Source organism: Thalassophryne amazonica, chromosome 13 (genome assembly GCF_902500255.1).
Source record: "Thalassophryne amazonica chromosome 13, fThaAma1.1, whole genome shotgun sequence".
Classification (NCBI taxonomy): Eukaryota; Metazoa; Chordata; class Actinopteri; order Batrachoidiformes; family Batrachoididae; genus Thalassophryne; species Thalassophryne amazonica.
The window spans coordinates 42,680,552-42,706,868 of record NC_047115.1 but is presented as its reverse complement, the minus strand read 5'-3'; the positions used below and the strand labels follow the sequence as shown (position 1 = coordinate 42,706,868).

The 26,317-nt window shown below is 39.1% G+C and overlaps 1 protein-coding gene and 1 long non-coding RNA gene across 2 annotated transcripts; one reads left to right on the top strand and one right to left on the bottom strand.

Annotated features, from left to right (window-relative positions):
* Nucleotides 1-337: 337 nt before the first annotated feature.
* On the bottom strand, nt 338-3,363 carry tmem72 (transmembrane protein 72). The gene is made up of 4 exons (XM_034184366.1): nt 3,329-3,363; nt 1,634-1,705; nt 1,012-1,151; nt 338-937 (listed from the first exon to the last, which is right to left on the bottom strand). Exons 1-4 carry the CDS (start codon nt 3,361-3,363, stop codon nt 516-518), a joined length of 669 nt encoding a protein of 222 aa, XP_034040257.1. The 3' UTR covers nt 338-515.
* Nucleotides 3,364-6,448: 3,085 nt separating this feature from the next.
* LOC117523490 lies at nt 6,449-25,902 on the top strand. The gene is made up of 4 exons (XR_004564515.1): nt 6,449-6,475; nt 8,152-8,162; nt 11,683-11,685; nt 25,779-25,902. It is a non-coding gene; the product is annotated as an uncharacterized LOC117523490 (long non-coding RNA).
* The last annotated feature ends 415 nt before the right edge of the window (nt 25,903-26,317 follow it).

The following is a 26,317-nucleotide window of genomic DNA, read 5'->3' as shown; positions in this document are numbered from 1 at the left end:
TTTATTGTGGACAGTCCTAAGGCACACCTGTGCACTAATCATGGTGTCTAATCAGCATCTTGATATGGCACACCCGTGAGGTGGGATGGATTATCTCAGCAAAGGAGAAGTGCTCACTATCACAGATTTAGACTGGTTTGTGAACAATATTTGAGGGAAATGGTGATATTGTGTATGTGGAAAAAGTTTTAGATCTTTGAGTTCATCTCATACAAAATGGGAGCAAAACCAAAAGTGTTGCGTTTATATTTTTGTTGAGTGTAATACCCAGCGCTCATCAGACACTACATGATGCATAATGTTTGTTGTCTATCAGATACTAGCTACCACACACAATTAATATCAACATGAAAACACAGAAAGATAATCATTTTTGTTCTTGTCCCTTTATGGGCTCTGTAATTTGACCATGCTTTGACAAAATCTAAATCCTGCCACAGCGATGCCTCATCTTATGTGTCAGTCAGTATAAATGCATTAAATGTGCTTCCATCATTTGTTGGCTCTGCGTACCCTCAGTTGTTTATCATAGGAGCAGTGTCTGAGGTGATATCCGGCTCCAGCTCATAGTACTTTTCCATCTCCAGCTCTTGTTCTAGAGGCTCCTCCCTTCCCCTAAAATATATGTCACGCCTGTCTTTCCACCTCCTCGGGTCTCTGTCTGCTTCTTTTGGTGCTGCTGTTTGCTCCTGCTCCAGCATGGCCTGGGAGCTCTCTGCTCTGTCACCCAAACAGTCTCTGGTTGTGGGAGGAAGTCCCGCCTCTTTACTTCCTGTCACCATGTTGAATAAAGTGTTGTCCGAGCCTGTTCTCTCATTTATAGTCACCAACGCCAAACTTTGATCACGATAGCCCTCCTGAGGTCTTTTGGGAGACTTTGTCTTTGTTTTCTTGCTTAGTATGAAGTTGAAAGTTGCTGTCACAAGAAGCATTACACCTACAAAGAGAAACAAGACTTTATACCTTATTCAGTGAACTGAAAGAGTTTTATCATTGCACAGTGCTTAGTACCTGGGATAACTGCATGCCACACCAACACAGGGTGCACAAAGCAGACCACAGACATAACGGCGTAATAGAGGAACTTATGAAAGCTTCCAATGCGAGCCATCTTCCCCCAAAGCATGAAGATCTCCCAGTCTGGAGGACAGCTATATATTCATACAATAAAAATGGGATTTGGAGTCTATACAACCAGAGGTGCTAATTTACAGTACACCTGCCTGCCTTATAGTACTAAAAGTACCCCTACATTTTCTACTATGTTAATTTGGGTTCAGATTAGACACACTGATAAGATATTTAATTTCCTCAATACAGAAAACTGATATTACAAACTAGTTGGCCTGTTATGATCCACACAACAGTTAATTGGATTGATTGGTCCAGAGACCACAGAATCCTTTCAATAGAATTTTGATGTCACACTGTTGACTTCATGATAGAACTTCCAGACTCCCCCCCCCCCCCCCCCCCCATATGTAGAATAGAATTTGAACTTTAAGATATATGTCTCTACATTACTCATTCAGATTATATTCCTTCAGTTTCTATACCCACTTATTCCAATTAAGAGTTATCTCTCTAAAGACATTTATGTGCATGTGTGTGTCTGTGTGTTTCTCGTACTCACGGCAGACACATGATCAGGAGTGCATCCACGAAATACGCCAGCTCAAACACTATGATACCAACAGATGACACCCTGAAAGAAGTTCAAATTTACAAAACTAGTATTAGTCAAATGTCTAGTCAAGTCAAATTCTTTAGCGTGTTGCTGATATTCAGACATGTGTAGCTTGGCTTTACAATGAAAGGGCAAGGAGCACTGTGATTGACAGCTGATCTCTGTCATGGTTCACATTTTGGATTCTGGTCTGTTTCCAATATTTTGTTGTTTTGGACTGTTTCTGTTTCTCCTTGTTGTCATTTGGGGTGTTATTCTGCTTTCGGTTTAGTTATTACTGTGTACTTGCAGTGTGGTTCAGCTTCTAATTAACTATTTAGTTCCTGTTGAATTTCTAAGAATCTATTTCTTGTTTTATTTGTGTCTGTTTTGTTCTTGTTTGATTTTTAAGTGTCTGTTCAGTTGTAGTATTAGTTGTAAGCGCCTGTTTAGCGCTTCTTTCACTTCTGAGTCTCTAGTTTCAGATAACTGTCTTGCTCTGGTCTCTGTATGAGTGGTTTTGAGGTCTCTCTCTCTCTCTCTCTCTCCTTCCACTTATCTCTAGCTCTCTCTAGTGTCCATTTGTTGCACTAATCACCCTGCACCCGTCTGTATTTTGTGACCACTAAGGTATTTTACTTGGTTCTTGTGCTCACTGGGGTCGCTGTCTTATTCTGGTTCTGTTCCTGCTTTCTGTTGTGATATTTCTACTGATTTCCTGCCTCATCTCCCCGAGTGTTACTTTCTTCCCAGTGGCTCTTATCTATATTTCACCTAGACTCATCTGTTGAATGTTTGTTTTGTTTTTTTGGACTCATGTATCTGGTAATAAATCTGTTCTCTGTTCATTTTATATATCAGTGTCTCCCTTTGGGTTCTGTACCCGGCTGATATATTGGTTGTCCAATAATATCCACCAATATGAGCCTTTCATGAACATATTGGTATCAATGGTATTTTTGTCAATATAAAAACATTAATTTACCAAATAAATGATGCAGTTATGCACTTCGGATGTGAGAAATGATGCTGTCAATATGTAGTTTGTCCAGCAGATGGTGCTCTGATGGCATTGTTTACAAAACTGCCAATCACAGTTGGGACTGCATCACCCCTTGGTCACATTAACTACAAGAAAGCTTAATGCTGACAATTATATTGTATTTGTTCTCTTTCTGATGCTTGATTCTGTTTTTTTCTCTCTGTTTGAGGTGCAGCTCCAACCAGAGACGGGAGTGGGTGTCTTCTTTTGCAGCCTCCCATCCTGTACACCTGTATGGACTGCAAAAATTTCCTGTATATTTGTATTGTCAAGTGTGTCAGTAGCATGGCCCAAGCAGAGGGCCACCCCTTTGAGTCTGGTCTGCTTCAGGTTTCTTCCTCAAATCATCAGATGGAGTTTTTCCTTACCACTGTCACCTGTGTGCTTGCACTTGAGGTTGGTAAGGTAAGACCTTACTTGTGTGAAGCGCCTTGAGGCAACTTTGTTGTGATTTGGCGATATATAAATGAAATAAATTGAATGACTGGGTTCATCCATCAGAGTGAATGTGGTCATTATTACACTGATTAACATATTAATGAAGGGATAGCTTTTGCAGTTATGATTCACAGACATATGATTTGGAGGCATGACTCGGGTCAGAAGTTAATTTGTGATACCTCTTGAGGTGATTCCTGGGGTAGGTCAGAGGCATATACCGTATTTTCTGGAATATAAATCACAGTTTTTTACTAGATTGGGAGGTCCTGCAATTTATACTCAAGGGTGATTTAAACACAGAAAAATGTTTTTAGCAACAACAACAGCAATACTACTACTACTACTACTACTAATAATAATAATAATAATAACTAATTATATAGGGCTTTTCCTGGAATCAGAGTACTAAAAAAAAAAATCCCTCCCCCACCAATAATAAAAGAATAAATGCCAACAGCAAAAAACACATCACAACAATCCACAAAAAACCCCAATTAAAGAGCTGATAATAGAGAAAAAAGGTGTGACATATACTTCAGGATTAATTATATTTTTATTTCATCTTCAGCATTTTTTTTTGTCCTCAGGAAAATACAGTATAATAGTCATTACTTGTCCATTAGCAAGTTTAAAATGTTGTAAAATAAATCACACTGTAAAAATTATAAGAGTGATTCAACTTAAAAACTTAAGTTCAATTGCTGTCTTAAAACACAAGTAAACTCAACTTTGGCTGTTTTAAAACTCACATTGTTAAATTATATTGACACATTTAAATTTACATTTCACTGAGTTGGCTTAAAACCTTGAGCTGCAATCCCAATAACTCATGAAGTTAAGGTGAAATTTCATAACTCATTATGTTAAATGGAAGTAAATTAAACAAACAAGTTATAGTAACTAATTGAGCTCATCACTTTTTACAGTGCACCCTCTTTGTGAGAAATTTTGACAATGTGTCACATCTCGTTGTTCACCTCTCCACACAGTGATTTTTCACAATGCACCACAAATACAGTAGTGTTCAGAATAATAGTAGTGCTATGTGACTAAAAAGATTAATCCAGGTTTTGAGTATATTTCTTATTGTTACATGGGAAACAAGGTACCAGTAGATTCAGTGGATTCTCACAAATCCAACAAGACCAAGCATTCATGATATGCACACCCTTAAGGCTATGAAATTGGGCTATTAGTAAAAAAAAGTAGAAAAGGGGGTGTTCACAATAATAGTAGCATCTGCTGTTGACGCTACAAACTCAAAACTATTACGTTCGAACTGCTTTTTTAGCAATCCTGTGAATCACTAAACTAGTATTTAGTTGTATAACCACAGTTTTTCATGATTTCTTCACATCTGCAAGGCATTCATTTTGTTGGTTTGGAACCAAGATTTTGCTCGTTTACTAGTGTGCTTGGGGTCATTGTCTTGTTGAAACACCCATTTCAAGGGCATGTCCTCTTCAGCATAAAGCAACATGACCTCTTTTTTTGTCCATTTTAAAGCATTGGAGATCATTGTAGATGAACAGCCTATAATGTTTTGCACCTGCGTATAAGTTTTCTCCTCTCCAATCAACTTTTTAATCAAACTACGCTGTTCTTCTGAACAATGTCTTGAACGTCCCATTTTCCTCAGGCTTTCAAAGAGAAAACCATGTTCAACAGGTGCTGACTTCATCCTTAAATAGGGGACACCTGATTCACACCTGTTTGTTCCACAAAACTGACGAACTCACTAACTGAATGCCACACTACTATTATTGTGAACACCCCCTTTTCTACTTTTTTTTTTTACTAATAGCCCAATTTCATAGCCTTAAGAGTGTGCATATCATGAATGCTTGGTCTTATTGGATTTGTGAGAATCTACTGAATCTACTGGTACCTTGTTTCCCATGTAACAATAAGAAATATACTCAAAACCTGGATTAATCTTTTTAGTCACATAGCACTACTATTATTCTGAACAATACTGTATATGTGTGTGTATGAGTGATTATGAAGGACATTACTGCTGTGTAATTATTTACCAAATCCCCCTAGGCCACACATTTTGTAAAATTCAGCTGGTCTCTCTGTAACATTGGAATGTCACCAGTCGTCACGGTGCTTTGTTACAGTATAATACGAGCTTTACAACAATAACAAAGCTGCCTTCAGGCAGAACCTACAGTAAGTAGATACCAAGGCTGTTAAACTCTCCTGTTTGTAGTGTTTCCACTCCCACAGCACACAACACTGAAAAAGACACAAGAGAATAACATTTGTCACTTTTTGAATTCCAGGATTTACTGGTAAACAGATTCCGTCCACCAGATGTCAGTGTTGGAGTCAGCTCGTGTTTTTTGCAATAAGGACCAGAACGTTTCAACCTGATTAAATTGATATAATTTAAAAAACAATAATTATACGACTTATCTGATGTGATGCAGCTTTGTGGTGTTTCACTGCTTTTCTTTGACTTTCTTGATCAGTGGTTTCAAAGTTGTGAAAGCCAATTAAAAATTCAACAGCATGAGAAAAAGAAGAAGGGCTGTGTTTCTGTCGCAGATGTTCAAAGTGCTTTACAATGATGCCTCACATTTATGTCCCCAGGCAAGGGTGGTCCCCATTTTTACAGCTGGGTGGACAGAGATGATGCAGACTGTCGTGTCCAAATACACAGACAGCTAACATGCAGGATTCAAACCCAGGTCTATATATTAGGAGGTCATCTGCTTTATCCACCGAGCTTAACTCTACAACTCTACAAAAGCAACTTGACAGGTAACTATCAAGTTTAATTTTGTAATCCATGAAAAAAAAAAAAAATCCTTTTTGGTTTTGAAAGCATCCTTTTTGGCAAGTGAGCAGACTGCTTTAAAAAGACTGGGCTAAAATCAAAATGTCAACCATTGACCCACAGGAGATTGTAACTGCTGAGACATCTTGGTGGCTTCCCTCACAACTCTCCTTCCTGCACGGTCACTCATTTTTTTTGAGAACTACCTACGTCAGACAGATTTACACGGAGTACTACACTCTTTGTATATTTTAAAGATGGATGAAGTCCAAGACACATTCAGTGACTTTGAAATGTTCACATTCATTGCCTCATTTATCAAAACAAAACAAAACAAAACACCTGGATGTATAAGTCTTGATTTATTTTAACAATCATCCTTGTGTTTAGTTTATCCAATTACTTATGATGTCTGAAAATGGAGAGACCACATAAAAAATGGCTGTAAAATTGAAATAGTGTGCGCAGTATTTTTGTTGAATTAAAACTGAAAGTAGATACCACAAGAACATTTTTATTGTTTCATTTCAGCATGAATATGGTGGTGCACAGTGACAATTACAAAAATTGTGTTACTGTCCAAATACTTATGAATCTAATTGTATATAGGCCAAGATTCGATTCCAGGTGTGTGCTCTCTTGGATGAGACACTTCATCTGCATCATCCCAGTCCACCGAGCTGTAAATGGGTTCTGGTCTTGGCATGGTTGGTGACTTGCCCTTCAGGGGGAGTCATAGAATTTCATCCACTTCAAGCTTCAGTATCAATGGGCTTCAGAACCTCTATTGGACTCACTTTTACTTCTTGTGATTGACCAAAGAAGAAAAAAAAAATACTCACCTTATTTTTGGCTATGTACGAGGGCTGTCCATAAAGTAACGGTCCTTTTTATTTTTTTCAAAAACTATATGGATTTCATTCATATGTTTTTACGTCAGACATGCTTGAACCCTCGTGCGCATGCGTGAGTTTTTCCACGCCTGTCGGTGACGTCATTCGCCTGTGAGCACTCCTTGTGGGAGGAGTCGTCCAGCCCCTCGTCGGAATTCCTTTGTCTGAGAAGTTGCTGAGAGACTGGCGCTTTGTTTGATTAAAATTTTTTCTAAACCTGTGAGACACATCGAAGTGGACACGGTTCGAAAAATTAAGCTGGTTTTCGGTAAAAATTTAACAGCTGATAAGAGATTTTGAGGTGAGACTGTCGCTTTAAGGACTTTTCACGGTGCGAGACGTCGCACAGCGCTCTCAGGCGGCGTCATCAGCCTGTTTCAAGCTTAAAACCTCCACATTTCAGGCTCTATTGATCCAGGACGTCGTGAGAGAACAGAGAAGTTTCAGAAGAAGTCGGTTTCAGCATTTTATCCGGATATTCCACTGTTAAAGGAGATTTTTTTAATGAAAGACGTGCGGGCGGGTCCGCGCGTCGGGACGCAGCCGCCGCGACGCTCCGCCACAGGAAAAACACCTCCGTTGGAAGCCTTAAGGACAAGTTGGAACATGTCCAGCTGTTAAACAATTTCTCATATACTCACTCCACTGAAAGCCATCAAAAGCCGCCTGGATTTTACAAATGGTTATCAACACGGAGGTGTTTTTCCTAAATCTCCTTTAACAGTGGAATATCCGGATAAAATGCTGAAACCGACTTCTTCTGAAACTTCTCTGTTCTCTCACGACGTCCTGGATCAATAAAGCCTGAAATGTGGAGGCTTTAAGCTTGAAACAGGCTGATGACGCCGCCTGAGAGCGCTGCGCGACGTCTCGCACCGTGAAAAGTCCTTAAAGCGACAGAATCACCTCAAAATCTCTCATCAGCTGTTAACATTTTTACCGAAAACCAGCTTAATTTTTCGAACCGTGTCCACTTCGATGTGTCTCACAGGTTTAGAAAAAATTTTGATCAAACAAAGCGCCAGTCTCTCAGCAACTTCTCAGACAAAGGAATTCCGACGAGGGGCTGGACGACTCCTCCCACAAGGAGTGCTCACAGGCGAATGACGTCACCGACAGGCGTGGAAAAACTCACGCATGCGCACGAGGGTTCAAGCATGTCTGACGTAAAAACATATGAATGAAATCCATATAGTTTTTGAAAAAAATATAAAGGACCTATACTTTATGGACAGACCTCGTACAGGCTTTTGCTCAAAACTAGACTTGAAGAAGCTGTGATGCGTGCTGCTTTGTGTTAACTAATTTTAACATGGAACCAAAGTATTTAAAACAGTTTTTGCTTGTGAGGAACTTGACTGAAATTATTTTCTGTTAATGGCAACACATTATTGATAAACATGGAGGTGAACATTTTTATCCGAAGCCAAAATATGGCCATCACGTATTGCAAAAGCTTTACGTCTGTCTGTCTTTCTGTCCAGGCTCAGACTGATAATCTGTGATTTTGGGCATTTGCCCGGTGGGCCGCTGCACGTTTAGACGTGCGTGGGCCGGCCCTCCCATATTTATAGAGATTATGGAAATACAGTGTTCTCGAACCGAGCGCTGCTGTCAACACGAGGAAAGTCCGTGACCGGTGAAGCTACAGCATTTAATCGGCGCAGCTGCAGAACCACTTCCTGAATTTGTGTCAAAATAAAAGTTCTGTAGTGTTTCATACATGGCGCAGTCTTATTCTAGGTTTCAGTTTTGTTTCCGTTTGATCACACAACGGAGACTTACATCGAGCACAATGATTGACATGACCAACAGCTAATGACAATGGAGAAGCATACAGGGTGGCCAATCAGATTGCAGGAAGAGCAGGCGGCCGCTCCCGCCCCTGTGAATGGATTGAGTCCTCGGCACCTGGACTTCTCTCTGCTCTTCTACTGATACAAGGTTGTAATCGTTTCTTTTATCTTAATTAACTGTGCTTTACTTTTGTTAATCTTTAAATGCAACAGCTACGGACTTCAGCTCCTTAATTTGCTGCTGTGTGAATCTCTCTCTCTCTCTCTCTCTCTCTCTCACTCACTCACTCACTCACTCACTCACTCACTTTGGAGACACAAAAACTTTTTTCCGCTTGTGTGCATTTGCTTCCGTTTTGTCAGACTCGGCGCCAGAAAAAAAAATATATTAAGGGGGTGATGAGTTTATCACAGGGGGCGGAGTTGCCCCCCCCCCCAAAAAAATAGTGCACACCGGAGGAGACGTGCGCTCCTGGAAAGCTCGTGTATTTACGCTGCACCGTTGTAAGAGACTGACCAAGAGTGAAGAGTGATGACAGTATATTTTTAAATTATAGACCATCGGTCAAGTGATCTCTTGCATACCACAGAGCCGGGGTTCTGTCGAGATGAGGTGCGCCAACTTTAAACACTCTGAGCTGTGATGTACCTTGGCATTGTCCAATAGGAACGACGTGTCGGGCCAAAACACGGAAGACTCGTGGCAGAAACCACTGATCTCTATAAAATGGATTGGACCAATCCGATTGGTGCAGAAACCATTGATCTGTGACAGGACTGCTCATTTATAGAGCAGTTTTCTAAAGAAAAATCATTGGAAATGTTTTTTTGTTGTTGTTACCTCAAAATTTCTGATTACTGTTAGAAAAAGTTTACAACACTTGTAATTAAAATAGGTAAATAAATCAATAAATGGTTCTTTAGAAACCTTTCATCTGTATTAAAACCACCTGTTATTTCAGATTAGATAATTTCTTGTTTAACATAAGGAACCTCAGACATTTATTTATAGACAAATAAAATTACATGGAAACTTGTATATTTTTTGAAGTCTGGTAGGGTCCGCGTTTTGTACTATGATCAAGGTGAAATGACAGTGAAAGTGTGTGTTTAGGTGTGTGTTCATGGTGTTTAGGTGTATAGTATTTGTTCATTGGGGTTCGGTATGGACGGGTGGGTGTGCGTGTTTGGGGGTGAATTCGTCGGGCCAATAGTGGGCTGGTCCAGAGGAAAAATGCCAGGGCCGAAATTTATTCCCAGTCCGACCCTTTTTCTGTCTGTGCTCAGCGTAACTCCATTTCTATTGCTGCCAGGTTCTTCAAATTCACAGGGAGCATTCTTGGAACACAGATCTGGGACTTGTTCAGAGATGGCTAATCTTGACCTAAGGGCTCAAAAGGTCACATTCTTTCTACACACTCTTTCATTGATTACACGCTCATATAGCAGAGGGTATTTTAGCGTTGCATTTTATATATATTTTTTTATTTTGGCTAATGCATCAGTGTTGACGTTCATTAACATATTTGGCTGTCTGTAGAGGCTAGAGTGTTATTAGATACTCAGTTAACATTAGTGCCTCCCAGACACTTAAAGGTGGGGTCGGGGTGGGTGGGGGTGGGGCGGGACAAACAAGCATCGCATTCCTTAAAATGAGTCCACGTTTTAGAATGTTTTGATCACTCATAAGATTGAATCAAATTCGTGTCACCTATTGCACATCAACATAATCACAGACAACATGAAGGACAGGGTAGGCCTGTCGATTGTTTGTGACTGGCGAAAAATGAGAATCAGATTGCTAAAATGTGTTGGGCTGAATACCTTGGGAAGCAAATAACAGTTTTATCTTTTTTTCATTATCTTTTTTCATTCCTATTTCCATTAAATGTCAGTAATTCTGAACTGAATTATTTTGAATATGAAGTCTGACAAAGAATTCTGAATATGAATTCTTTGCCATCTACAATAGACTGGTGTCGTGTCCAGGGTGTGTGTGTGTGTGTGTGTATGTCTATATATATATATATATATATATATATATAGACATACACAGAGAGAGAGAGAGAGAGATAGACACTGTATATCATGTACGAGTATATATAGCCTAATGGTAAGTCTAAGGGTATATAAGTCTATAGTTTGGGCTCAAGCATTTAAATCTCCTGTATTTCCCCCTGTGACCCTTACTTAGAGTAAGTGGTTGAAGATGAGTGAGTGGGTTAGTGATGTTTCCTTACGTTTCTTGCCCTGTTGTGTTAAAAAAATGAATTGGATAATTATTCATCCATTATCAGTGACTCGTCTTTCCTCTTATGTATAATCTGTGCAAGACTAATGAACAGAGTGTTCTTGAAGTAATTAAAGTATACTTTGGGGCGTATAATGCTACATGATGGAGCAGTACCATAACTCTGCTTCAAATTGAAGATATAGTATCCTCTGTTGAAAAGGATCCTTACTCAGGGAAAAGGAAAACAAAATTTTTCAAAGTCTGCTGCTCCTGAGGTTTTACATGAAGAATTTACATCCAAACATTTTTTAAAGTCACAAATGACTTTTACCATTCTAACATTTTAAATGTTATCAGTACGAGTGCAATGAACTCTTCATATTTTTCTTAGCTCCATGCTTTCCTTGTGCCAGGAGAACTGATCCATCACTCATGGCAGCACGTTGTACACTTCTGTCTTTAATACATAAAACAGAGAGTATCAGGAAACAAAATTGAAAAATATGTAACAAAAGCCTTGCAACTAAGGAATCAAAAGTATTGTTGACAAGAGTGCATGCATTTTTCAAAACGCATTAACAGTACCTCAACAGTCATAATGCTTTCAGCACCTGAGAATGGGACAAAAGAGTTTTCACATAAAGGATCCTAGTACGTAAGGATACTGGTAGAACAGCTGGGATTTTTCTCATCCTTGTGATCCAGTTCTCATTGTTGATGATTCAGTGAAGAAGTAATGGGAATAACATTTAACACCAGCTGCAGAGAAGAACAAGAAGAAAAACAGAAAATACGGACAATCAACAGGGATGACCACAGAATTGAGAAAGTTTTCAAACAAAGCTAAGTCCAGAACTTAGAGAAGATTCACAAGGAAGGGATTGAGGCTGGAGTGAAACCATTAAGAGCCACCATGCAGAGGCATGTCCAAGAAATGGGCTACAAGTGCCAAATTGCCAAATCAATCCTGAGCCAGTGACATTATCAGAAGCATATTACCCGGGCTCAGGAGAAAAAGAACTGGACTGGTGCTGGTCCAAAGTCCTCTTTAAAGGTGAATGTAAATTTTGCTTTTCATTGGGAAATCAAAGTCCTAGACTCTGGAGGAAGAGTGGAGAGGCACAGAATCCAAGCTGCTTTAAGTCCAGCGTGACGTTTCCACAGTCAGTGATGATTTGGGGTGGCATGTCTTCTGCTGGTGTTGGTCCACATTGTTTTATTAATTCCAAAGTCAACGGAGTTGTCTACCAGGATATTTTAAGACCACTTCACATTTCCATCTGCCTATAAGCTTTATGGAGACGCAGATTTGCATTTCCAGCAGGACTTGGTACCCACGCAAAAATTCTTGCAATACTTCAATTTACATGAAGAATATATATATATATATATATATATATATATTTTCAAGAATATACAAAATTATTATTTTCTGCAATACCTGACATTTTTTTTTTTTTTAGCTTTTTCCATGATATTCCACGGTTGGTAAGGTAAGACCTTACTTGTGTGAAGCACCTTGAGGCAACTTTGTTGTGATTTGTCGCTATGAAAATAAATTGAACAAGAAGAAGAAAAAGAAGAGGAACAAAAACAAGAAGGAAAAAACCCTGCACCCAGCTGACTGTTGGCAAATTACATATAACCAATCAACACATTACATTGGGACTGCTGAAGTCATAGCAGGGAAATTACAAATTTTGTCAGACTTTGGCCATGTCTGGATTGGTTGAGTGCACCTGATTACAATCGGCAATGAGAAATGTAAAAAGGAAAAAGATTAGGAACCAGTGCTTTGAGGAATCAATTATGTTTAGATCTAAGGTGTTGTCACACTATGACGGATTAAGTAAACTTTTTTACGGATTGAAATAATTTGTCCGGTGCTTAATCTGTCGGTCTCCAGTGGACTTGGGCTCTGATGGACAGATGACAATACACTTCCACTGGCAACACAAAGAGTTGCACTCAGCAGAATGATTTTCCAATTTCAAGACACACAAGGGCCGATTGAGAAGTTTTGAGCCTGACCGAGAAAAAGTAGGGCATGGTTCTTTATCATTTGCATTCTGAAAAAACAAACATTTCTCAACATTTGCACACAGTGAGTCAAAATTTCACACATTCTCATGCTGGTTTCATAGAATGCAGAAGATGGAGAACCATGCCCTACTTTTTCTGGGTCAGGCTCAAAACCTCTCAATCTCTCCTCATATATGTGCTGATTTGCTGAGGTTTGAATGCAAAAGTGGCTCACTCAGGATCATGACGTCAAACTTCATCACTACATTCATACGCCGACAGCGTCTTCTCACTGTGCCACCATTCAATGTGGCTGGAACAATGGGGACATCAAACAACCTTCTTTCTCCATGGCGCCTTCTTGCCAAAAGAATCTGCTGCTGATGTCCAGATAAAAAAGAACACAGCAGTTACTAGCTTTTTCTTCAGTTAATTCTGACCTTGGCTAAATAAACAGCCACACTGCTGCATCGAAACTGTCCTCTCTCTTCATGTTGAATTCATAGCCCGTGCCAGAGCTTTGGCCAATCAGAAGCCCAGTCTGAAAGATCAGACAGCCACAAGATATAAAAGGATGAGTATTGTAAAAGTAAAAAATAAGTGCAAGACAAAATGGTAAACAAATGTGCAGCCACCAGGAAAGTCCGCTCAAAGTTTTGAGCATGCACAAAATGTTTCGACTGACCCAGCGTACATCAGCTGACAAGGAACGCCAATAGCAAATGGGAAAAGGATTTCTGCAGGATAAAAACAAACACAAACGATATCCAAAATTTGTATAAATGGACTGCATTTATATAGCGCTTTTCCATCTGCATCAGACACTCAGAGCGCTTTACACATCAATGCCTCACATTCACCCCACTGTCAGGCTGCTGCTATGCAAGGTGCCCACTACACACAGGGAGCAACTAGGGGATTAAGGACCTTGCCCAAGGGCCCTTCATGATTTTCCAGTCAGGCTGAGATTTGAACTGAGGATCCTCTGGTCTCAAGCCCAACGCTTCACCACTAGACCATCACCTCCTCTGTATCAATTCTTCATACGTTTTCTTGATCCGCCATGGTGTGATAGGTGCAAAATGGTGCCACAAATCATATTATTTAGATGTGAAGAGCAATGAATCTGATCTGTTACAAGATATAATATATAGATAATTCTGTCACAATGTTAAGGTGTAATAGTAAAATCTTTAAACTACAAGAAAGTCTAATATATTGACAAAAATCTTTCTTGCAATGTATGGCAAAGGTAGTCATAGAAAAGTGATTATTGCTGTTAACCACATGGAAGCAATTATTCCCCATTTACCAGAAACTGAATGGAGAATGTACAGCAGAGCAAGTTGGACTAAATTAGGGCAATGGGGATAAATGTTTTCTGCGGGTTTATAGAGGAATTAGTGCTGCTTATAGCGCTGCTGGACATTAACTTACATTTGCGCCCCTCGTGTATCCCTACCTATAGAACACACACGCACAGAGAGACATGTAGATATTTGGGCACGCATGCAGACAGCCATGGAAATGCATGTACACTGGAAAGTATGCATGGGGTGTGTAGACAGTTTGAATCTCCACCAGCTTGTGATCGCATAATGTGAGACCCCAGGAGACTTGAGTTTGCTGTGATATGAGGCACATGTCTTCAAATGAATGCTCATTGTCTGCAGCTGTGTGGATTTAAGAGGGCTGGAGTCTCATGTTTTGAAGGAGACAGCGACACAATAGTTACTTCCCCAATGAGGTTTTTTTTTTTTTTTACAGAGGACATTAATAGCGCAGTTATGAATGATCAATGCTCGCTTTATGTATGGTGTATATTTTTTTAACAGTTGGCCAGCATCACTGACATTTTCAGAAAACTTTGTGTTGGTCTACTCTGGAATAAATGAAAGGAAATACTGGGCATAAAAAGTTAATGTTTTCTTTTCTTTTTAAATATTTTAATACTTTTTTTCATGAAACATGATCAACATGTTGTGCCTAGTGTGGAATACATGCAATTTCACTTTGAGCACAATCCACATAAAGAAGTGGATTCAGAAGATTTAAAAATTTCACTTAAACTACATTTTCACCAAGCATGCTAAAAACATTGTCTCCAACCTGTTATTTGAAACATTTTGAAAAATGTTGGCAGAAAGAAGTGGATCCAGGACAATATTTGTCAATTTATTCATTTAATATGTTGATTTGCCAATGACTAATATTTAACAAACCTTGCTGAAAAGTATGAGGTCAGCCTGAAACAGAGTCCATAACATTTTGAGGTAAAGGTTAGACTTGATTTCCCAGTCGATTTATGTTCCTTTCCCAACCCTATCTCATGTAATTTTGTGATGGTATTATGAAAAGTAAATTAATCTATTAGTTCGTAATACAGTCACAAAAATGTGCTTTTCGTGACAAGAGCACAAGATGCGGGGTGAGGTCAGGCTTGGTCTCAGGGGTTATGGTTTAGGGTTAGGGGCAGGGTTACAAATAGTAAAATAAAAAAAAAATGCTTCATGAAAATGTAACTCATTTTGTGACGGGAGCATGAAAAAAGTATTGAACAAGGCTGCAGATACAAGCAGAGGAAATGACGCTCCTCCTTTGGGTATCTGGGTTTACACTCCAGAACAACGTGAGAAACTTGAATATCCAGGAGGGACTCTGAGTAGAGCCGCTGCTTCCTTCGGACTGAGCCAGCTGAGGTGTTTCCGTCATCTGGTGAGGATGACCTCTGGGCATCTCCTGAGGGAGGTCTTCCAAGCACTTCCAACTGAGAGGTGGCCCTGGGAAAGACCCAGGAGATGGAGGGATTATATTTCCCAGCTGTCTTGGGAAAACCTTAGAATCTTTCAGGAAGAGTTTGAGGACTTGACCGACGATAGGGATGAAGTGGTGGATGAGCTGCTTGGTCTACCACCACCGCCCCCCCCCCAGTGATGGATAAGCAGCCAAAAATGAAAAATGATAGATAGATAGATAGATAGATAGATAGATAGATAGATAGATAGATAGATAGATAGATAGATAGATAGATTTAAGCAATATACAGTAGGTATTTTTTTTGATTTACAGAAAGCGTTTGATACTGTTAACCATGAAATATTATTAACCAAATTACAGAAATACGGAATTAGAGGATTAGCATATGATTGGATAAATAGTTATTTACATGGTCGGTTTCAGTATGTTCATTATAATAACATTGATTCTGGACTTCGGGAAATTACGTGTGGGGTGCCCCAGGGTTCGGTGTTAGGACCCCTGTTATTTATACTATATATAAATGATATAAGTTGGGTGTCAAGAGTACTGAGGTGTGTCCTTTTTGCAGATGACACAACTGTGTTTTGTAGTGGTGATAATCTTGAACAGCTTTTGGATACTGTGGAAAATGAATTGGATAAATTCAATGCTTGGTTTAACGCTAATAAATTGTCACTTCACCTTGGAAAAACTAAATGTATTATATTTGGAAATAAATTTGTACCTAAATGTAAAAATGTAACCATTAACAATATGGAAATAGAGACAGTGACTGAGAATAAATTCCTTGGTGTTATAATTGATAATAAACTCAGCTGGAAACCGCATATAAATTATATAAAATTGAAAATGTCAAAATCTATCGCCATCATGTACAGGGTCAAGGACACACTGTTACAGGAAGGATTACTCACTTTATATCATTCTTTAGTAGTATCATATATGACATATTGTGTGGAGTCTTGGGGTAACACTTATAAATCAAATACCAATCAAGTATTTCTCTTACAAAAACATGCCATTAGAATTATTTGTAACAAACATTATCTTGAGTCAACGCATTCTTTGTTTATGATTTTAAATTTATTGAAATTTAGAGATTTAGTTATTTATTTTCTGTTTAGGTGTTAATGATGGCTTTCCTTTAGCTTTTCTGTCTGTAAATCCCATTTCCTTTAGGCGGTTTCTTACAGTTCGGTCACAGACGTTGACTCCAGTTTCCTCTCATTCGTTCCTCATTTTTTTTGTTGTGCATTTTCGATTTTTGAGACATATTGCTTTAAGTTTTCTGTCTTGACGCTTTGATGTCTTCCTTGGTCTACCAGTATGTTTGCCTTTAACAACCTTCCCATGTTGTTTGTATTTGGTCCAGAGTTTAGACACAGCTGACTGTGAACAACCAACATCTTTTGCAACATTGCGTGATGATTTACCCTCTTTTAAGAGTTTGATAATCCTCTCCTTTGTTTCAATTGACATCTCTCGTGTTGGAGCCATGATTCATGTCAGTCCACTTGGTGCAACAGCTCTCCAAGGTGTGATCACTCCTTTTTAGATGCAGACTAACAAGCAGATGTGATTTTATGCAGGTGTTAGTTTTGGGGATGAAAATTTACAGGGTGATTCCATAATTTATTCCTCAGAATTGAGTGAGTCCATATTTTTTTCCTCTGCTTGGTCTAAAAAAGTAAAGGTTACTGACTGCCACAATCTTTTTTTCTTGATTTCTTATAGTGTTTCTTAAAGCCAGAAAGTTGCCATTTGAAATGACTTTAGTTTTGTGTCATGTCTGTGATCTGCTTTTTTTCTACAAAATTAAACAACTGAATGAACATCCTCTTAGGCCGGTGATTCCATAATTTTTGCCAGGGGATGTATCACATTTTCCTCAGCTGGGAGGCTGTAATGATGTCAACAAGATAACAAATCATTTGAGCCAAAAAAAAAACCCCAAAAAACCGGCAGGGGTGGGGGGGGGGGGGGGGGGGGAGTGAAAATTAATTTTATACTTATTATTGTCATACTGATCCTAAACCAAAGCCTAATACATGTTTCTGAACACTAAATGCCACACGCATGTTGCTTGCAAATGTGCGTGGAAATTCATAGGAATATATGCTTGATATAGTTTACTTAACTTTTTGCGATGATACAACCCCAATTCCAATGAAGTTGGGATGTTGTGTAAAATGTAAATAAAAACAGAATACAATGATTTGCAAATCCTCTTCAACCTACATTCAATTGAATATATCACAAAGACAAGATATTTAATGTTCAAACTGATAAACTTTATTGTTTTTGTGTGAATATTTGCTCATTTTGAAAATGGATACCTGCAACACATTTCAAAAACATTGGGACGGGGCAACAAAAGACTGGGAATGATGATGAATGCTCAAAGAACACCTAATTGGAAATAGGTGAGTGTCATGATTGGGTATAAAAGGAGCATCTCCAAGAGGCTCAGCTGTTCACAAGCAAAGATGGGGTGAGGATCACCACTTTGTGAACAACTGTGTGAAAAAATGGTCCAACAATTTAAGAACAATGTTTCTCAATGTTCAATTGCAAGGAATTTAGGGATTCCATCATCTACAGTCCATAATATAATCAGAAGATTCAGAGAATCTGGAGAACTTTCTACACATAAGCAGCAAGGCCAAAAACCAACATTGCATGCCTGTGACCTTCAATCCTTCAGGCAGCACTGCATTAAAAACCGACATCATTGTGTAAAGGATCTTACCGTGTGGGCTCAGGAACACTTCAGAAAACCGTTGTCAGTTAACACAGTTTGTTGCAACATCTCCAAGTGGAAGTTAAAACTCTACCATGCAAAGCGAAAGCCATACATCAACAACATCCAGAAACGCAGCCGCCTTCTCTGGGCCCGAGCTCATCTGAAATGGACAGATGCAAAGTGGAAAAGTGTGCTGTGGTCTGATGAGTCCACATTTTAAATTGTTTTTGGAAATCATGGACGGCGTGTCCTCCGGACAAAAGAGGAACAAGACCATCCAGATTGTTACCAGCACAAAGTTCAAAAGCCAGTATCTGTGATCGTATGGGGGTGTGTTAGTGCCCATGGCATGGGCAACTTACACATCTGTGATGGCACCATCAATGCTGAAAGGTACATTCAGGTTTTGGAGCAACACATGCTGCCATCCAAGCAACTTCTTTTTCAGGGACGTCCCTGCTTATTTCAGCAAGACAATGCCAAACCACATTCTACACGTGTTACAACAGCGTGGCTTCGTAGTAAAAGAGTGCAGGTACTAGACTGGCCTGTCTGCAGTCCAGACCTGTTGCCCGTTGAAAATGTGTGGTGCATTATGAAGCACAAAATATGACAACGGAGACCCCTGACTGTTGAACAACTGAAGTCGTACATCAAGCAAGAATGGGAAAGAATTCCACCTAAAAAGAATTCAACAGTTAGCTATACATACATCTCGCTATGATTATACCGTTTCACTTTCCACAGAGGTTCAGCACTTCCAGGTGGACTGAAAAATAAGCCAAAGTGAGTAAAAATGTGTCTCTCTCTCTCTCTCTCACACACACACACACACACACACACACACACACACACACACACACACACACACACACACACACACACACACACACACACACACACACACACACACACACACACACACACACACACACGAAGTCCAGAAACTGCTTGGAGCTCGGACAGTTAATTCAGACTGTAACTAATATGACTAATCACAGAGATGTGTATCTGTTAGTGGCTGTTTAAACTTAGCGGTACACACCACATTTTTATATAAGAGCTTTCTTCTGAATTTTGGACCTTACCTGTTGCTGTAGATACACCAAGAATCCGACAGGCACACTCCACAACAATCCACATGCTCTCTGAGCTCCCCATGACTTCAAATACCCTGATACCTCTTCTTCTGTATTTAAAATTATTTATTTTAACAGTACTGTCACAATTCTTCGAATGTGTAATCTCAGATCTTGGTGAAGTATACCCGTCACGCCGAGTACAAAGATGTGAAAGCTCTCAAAATGTCTCTTTTGCACCAATCACTGCTAATCAGCCTTGCACACTCTTGCACAATAACACCTTCAGCAGGTTTAGCATTCCACCTCGAAACTCAATGTGAAACTGTTCAGCTCAGGGTCATTTGTTGACCGTGTGGCATATGGCAAAGCTGGTTAAAAATTGTCACATGTGGTAATTTGCAAGCAGCACTGAGCTCTCCTCCCAACATATTGCTTACTTTCCTGTTTTTGCTCGAAGGATTTTGGTAGCGATTTGTAATTCTGTGCAATCAAACTACTGTAAACACATCTTGTTTTTTCAAGCCAGCATTCATATACACCCAGTCTGAAATGCATCGGCTGGACTGTCGTCTGAGCCCGGGTGAAGGAAATGAGCTGCAGCTTTCATCTATAAACACAACAAAACCTAAAGAAAACACTTGTACATTGAGAAATACTCTGAGCAAGTTTCGGCTGCAGTTTGCACTAATGCAACTCCTGCTCGGTGAACTCTGCAGAAGGCGTTTATACTGCAGTGAGACAGAATGCTGCTAAACGCTCGGACACACTTACACGTGCATAAAAGCATGTGTACATAATACGACGATGATGACTTGGCTGCAGCTCGATCGGACTCCTGGAAGGAACAGCAGGAGTGCACATACGCACAAACACACGCTGACTCCTGGCAGGAGCTAAAGTAAGCTACATAAATCTCCTTAAAATCACCCACAAAGACACATTTGTGTTTTCTTCCACTTGTTTCTCGCTTAGCATCCAGGCTGTTTGTCACACTTACAGCACAGAGTCTATATGTAAAAAAAAAAAAAAAAACATAATGGGGGTATTGTTGAGAAACCAAATTAATTGGATCGCCAAGTTGTTTGTTGCACGTTTTTCCAGATTTAACCTGTAAATCATCAGTTTAAGATGTGAATAAAACATTTATTCAATCACCTACTTCCTGGGATTTATGAATAATGAAAAACAAGAAGATATCTTGATTATGTCACTGCTTGGTGCTTGACGCACATTAGCCAGAATGTGTGCAGCTCGCTGTGCACGCTAAATAAGCCTTTTCGAACCGCGTGTTTGTGTTTTTTCGACACGGTTGGCCCTCGTGATGACAGAGAAAACGACCTTCTGAGAACAGCATTTATGATAATAAGCCACTGTGAACTGCGACGGTGTCACCGTGATGACCTTTAAGCCGCATTGTAAGTTTTGTGGCAATCATCAGGATATGGCGCAGGGTGCAATAGTTAATGCGGGAGTGTTATACACGAGGTTACTCTTACTGTAGTAATACAGTCCAGTGTTTTCAGTTGGTTTGGGCGCTCAGTTTCACCCAGTCTGACGTCTGACCCTGTTCTCAAACATTCCCTGGCCTGCTCACGTGTGTTTTTTTCACCCTTTAATCATCTGTGCGTCACCCTCCTCATCATGGCCTTGCACAGTTCTCAAACAACTCCCCCCATCTCTCAACGCTGTGCCCACGGGTATGAGACTGGAGATTAGCCATGCCTCCCCCGCCATCCCTCGCACCCCTCCCCACCCAGCCTCTGCGTTGTCCAGTGTGGGGATCTGGTGTCTGTCCCAGTTAAAACAGCTCTAATCTTAATTACAGCAGCAGTTTTATTGCTTTTCTCTATTGCTGTACTTAGTCATTCTCTGCAAATTGCCTTCTATAGAATGTTTTGTGTACAGAGGCTGTAAAAGTTTTCTCAAATGACTGCATTTCTGCAGAATATCGGAGTCTTTCCTAAGATATGAAGCTAAAATCTTACTGCTGTAACCACTGAGTGTATCTCATGTGGGACACTGCCTCAGGCCACAATACAACCTTAATGAAAACTGGGAGCCACCTAGTGGTTGTGATGTGTTCATGGCAGCTCCAACAGGTTACTGTTATAGATCCAGTTGATTAGTAATGAAAGAAAAAAAAATTCTAATGCTTCTCTGATTCCAGGATGTACAACTAGAAGGGCACTCACAGAAGACACACTGTCACCAGAGTGATCCTGGCCCATCATTTCATGCCTGCCAACCTGCGGAGCAGAACATCAGATCTTTGTGGCATAATTAGATCAGAAACCCATAAATACAGAGTAAAAATTTAGATTTTTGTCCCCATCACAGCTTTGTGATGTTAAAAGTCAAGAATGGTAAAGAAAAATCAAAAATGAATCTAAAAGGATTCACAATTCTCACATTTCCCCATCAGATATTTGTGACATCATAAGAAAACAAACCAAGTTGTTGTTCATTCGGCTGCTCCCGTTTTTTTGTTTGGGGTCGCCACGGCGGATACAGCCAAGATCGGCATTGTTATTTGGCACACGTTTTACGCTGGATGCCCTTCCTGACGCAACTCCAGTTTTACCTGAAGAAACACACACATCCGCTGGTGTTCCAAAGAGGTCTCCCAACCAAGTACTAACCAGATCCTGCTCTGCTTAGCAGCTCAGATTTGACAGGATCAGGCTGAGAGCAGACCGGCTGCAAGAAAACAAACCTAGTAACACAAGAAAAGTCATCTAACTTATTTTTAATGACCTTTTCTTCTATCAGATATTTCAGGTAGGTTATTTTCCCTTTCCTGACGTAACTCCAGTTTTACTTGAAGAAACACGTGAACAGTGTTACCAAAGTAACTGAAAAGTTACGTCATTAGTTACGTTATACAGTTATATTTACAGTTACTTACAGTTACTTCATTAGCAGCTGTGGACAAATTGTTGGCAGCTGCTTAATGTAATTAATAAAGTAATTCATAATCTAACTTGGTTATTTTTAAGATTTAGTACTCAGAAAAGTAACTATTAGTTACTTTGCTGATTAGTTACTTCCAAGTTAGATTACTAGTTACCTTATTAGTTACATTACATATTAGTTGCATGTTTTCGGCAGCTTCTAATAAAGTAATTGCATAAAGCTGCTAATGAAGTAACTGCATAAAGTAACTGTATAAAGCAATTAAAAAAGTAACTTTTCAAAGTTACTTTGACAACACTGCACATGAACAGGTACCTATGGTTCTGAAGTGGCCTCCCAGCCAAGTACTGAGCAGGACCTGTTTAACTTCTGAGATCTGACAGGAACAGGTGCGCACAGAGCAAAATGTCTGCCATAAACATGTAGAATATTAAATAAAAATATCACAAAGAAAAAAAGGAATTCACAGTTTTCACATTTCCCCATCATACACTTGAGACATCATAAGAAAATAAAGTAATAAAAAAAGAGAAAGCAATAGCGTAAAAATGTGGCAAGAACATTAAAGAAAAACACAATATAAATCAGAATAAAAGTTGAAACCATCAGATCTTTGCGACCAAAGGTGTGAAAAAATTAGATTTAAGGAAACAGAATTTTGACTTTTTCCCCGTCAGCTGTTTGTGAAGTCATATGGCAAGAATTAAAAGAACAAAAGCAAAAGAAAACTCATCTTGCAATGTTTAAGATGTATTTATAAACATTTTGCAGAACTGAATAGAATCTCGAAACTCACACAAAAGCAGCTGGGCTTGTGGTTGTGAAATAGTTTTGACTCATGGGGAAAATTTTGGGGACGATAGAAAGCCCATATGTCTGATTGCGGCATGTATTCCACAGTGAGACCCCACCAAAGAGTCATATGTATTTAAAGTGATGAAATCATTTTGCTGCTGCTGTGGAAACAAGTAGCTACAACACAACAACATATTCCAATTTTAAAATGCAGTAAAGATGTTTTTAACTTGTTATATTTTAACATTTAAACCTCTAGCTGTGCACCTATTTATTGCAAAGGACTCTTGGGGCTCCCTGTGTCCTTATAGGGTTTTTTTTTAGAGTGATGCTGACGTGTTTAATTTTGACTGACAGAGCATGATGTAGCTGTGAGGTTTCAAAAATGCAGATTTTTGCTCACACAGTATGCAAATGAATTGGCTGAGATGAACAGGGAAGTTTACAGTTTCAATCCATCACATGAGATTGTGCGTGTGTGTGTGTGTGTGAGAACATTTTGCTTCCAAATGTAATGCTAAACTAACATCTTCTCTGATTTACATGCATCAGCAATTTTACATCATCTGTACTCAAGCTTTTTTCTCTCTGGTTAATATTCCATCTTTTGTTAAATCCCATCACCTCACAAACACATATGATTAAAAGAAACAGCTGAAATCTCTTGATAAATGGAATCAGGACAGTTGTCCATATCCAAAAAGATGATCTTTTTATCTGACAAGAAGTGATAGATTTATATTTCAATGGTATTATGATTGGTGGCACGGCTGATGTGAGTTCATGCATCACCTTGTAGAAGAAAGTTAAAAGGTCTCATAAACGATATTTTAAACATGAATATAGCAGCCAACAGCTATTTTCTAAGGAAAGATATTGTGTCATACTGTGCAAAGAATGAAGCAACACTCCCTTTGTGTGTGTTGTAATCTGAGCCTTTCTGTTCCTTGTTTTCATAGAAAGGTCATGCATCCAAGTTTCATGCATGAGTCTCACCATATGAAACGGCTGCCACTCCCCACTTTCATATAGAAACAGCAGTGATCACCCATATACGCTGTCATGTAACCAGTGTTGCCACAGTTACTTTGAAAAGTTACTTTATTACTTACTTTTTTGGTACTTTATACAGTTACTTTATACTGTTACTTCATTAGCAGCTTCATTTACTATATTAGCAGCTGCTGACAAGTTATTGTAACTAGTAAGGTAACCAAGGACACAATTCAGAATGAGAAATTGAGGGGGACAAATTGTGAGGCACGAAGGGCTGAAGCCCATAGGCCGGGGGTCTGGGGGCCGCTTTAGGCCCCCAGAAGCCAACAGTTTCTAGATAAGCTCAGATGCATTCTGAGCATCCAGAACAGTAATTTTAATGTTTTGAGAAGACCATAAAGTGGACACCATTTGACTTATACAATTTGAAACTGTGGATTTAAGTACTTTATTCTGAGAATAGCCAGCATTGATTTTATTAACATCCTGGTGTAAATAAGGTATCACCACATGTGTAGAACTCAAAAAGAATGATAGGTTGAGTTCTCAAAAAAAACAACTGCAATGTGGTAAAATGTATTCATAAATATGAAAGAACAGGCTCTTAATAATTATTGACTATCGCATACTGTATTTTTTCTCAAGATTTGTTTTTGCATAAGTTTGAAAAAACAACAGATCATAAGTTTAGGATAAATTACTTATCATGAATTTAATTTTCGAAGTGGCACTAATGACAACACTCACACTGAACATAATTTCACTTGCATAGACTGATTTTGGAGATCAAGCAATAATTGCAGATGAGCTTTCTGAGGTCCCAGATAGCTTTTCTAATTTCCTTTTCTAACTTTCAGAATTTAGTAAATTAGCATATGGTCCATTGATACTTATGTGTAGACACTAGTCCCTAGAGGCAACTATTTTTGGTTTCAGATCTGGGCAAATGCAGTCCCAGAAAATTCCGAATGTGACAAACAAGAAACAGGTGTTGTAAACAAGTCAATGCTGATAAAAATACAAACTTGCAGAAACAAAGATACTATTCTGACATGGTTTTGCACATAAGACTGACAAGGTTTGCGCATAAGACTGGCATAGTATGTTTCAAGTACACACATATATGTCAGAAGGTGGGGGGGGACATACCATATTCTGTCCCCCCTGGTTGAAAAGGTGGGGGGGGACATGTCCCCCCATCCCCCACCAAATTGCGCCCATGAAGGTAACGGTTATTTTTAAGATTGAGTAATCAGCAAAGTAACTATTAGTTACTTTGCTGATTACTCAATCTTAAGAGTAACCAAGTTAGATTACTAGTTACTTCATGAATTACATTCAGCAGCTGCCGACAAGTTGTCCACAGCTGCTAATAAAGTAACTGTATAAAGTAACTGATAAAGTAACTTTTCAATGTAACTGTCGCAACACTACATGTGACATCATTCACCACTGAGATGCTGATGTTTTGGTGTGACGTAAACAGGGCTTCAAATCAGATTATTATTTTTTTTTTTCAGTAGGTTCATTCAGAGCAGAATATACATTTGAACATTTCCACTCTTGGATTCCACCTGAAAATGATCATTTCCAAAACGCTTAGAACCGAAGGAAATACTGGTTAATAACGTTCCATGTAAGGCTGTGTGACATAACAATATGTATCTTTCAGAAACTCTAAAAATGTCTGTTGACACTGGTTACATTTTACGCTATACTGTATCATTAATGGTACAGTTAATCAGCTAGGCTACGCTGCTAATGTTGTGTAGCCTAACTGGAGCTAGCTAACTATTTCCAACATTATTTTCTTGTTATCCTGTCCATCAAGCACTGATGAAGTTGACGTCTAAGACCATCATTTATAAGGTACATGGCACAATTTTTACCCCTTCTGGTTGGAAATAGGGAGCCCACAACACATTTTATTTTTATTATCTCTTGGCACCGCTAAATTTCTTTGCACTGCTGACAAACACTCACAGTGTTCAGGCGAATACATGAAGTGAGCTCAGCACCAAGTTATTGCAAGCAGAAAATACTTTGAGATGAATGAATAAAAAATATATTAAGTGGTTACCATTATTTTAAATAAACATGTCTGTTCTGCAACATAAAATAAAGATTTTCTGCTTTTGTTTTGTTGCTTG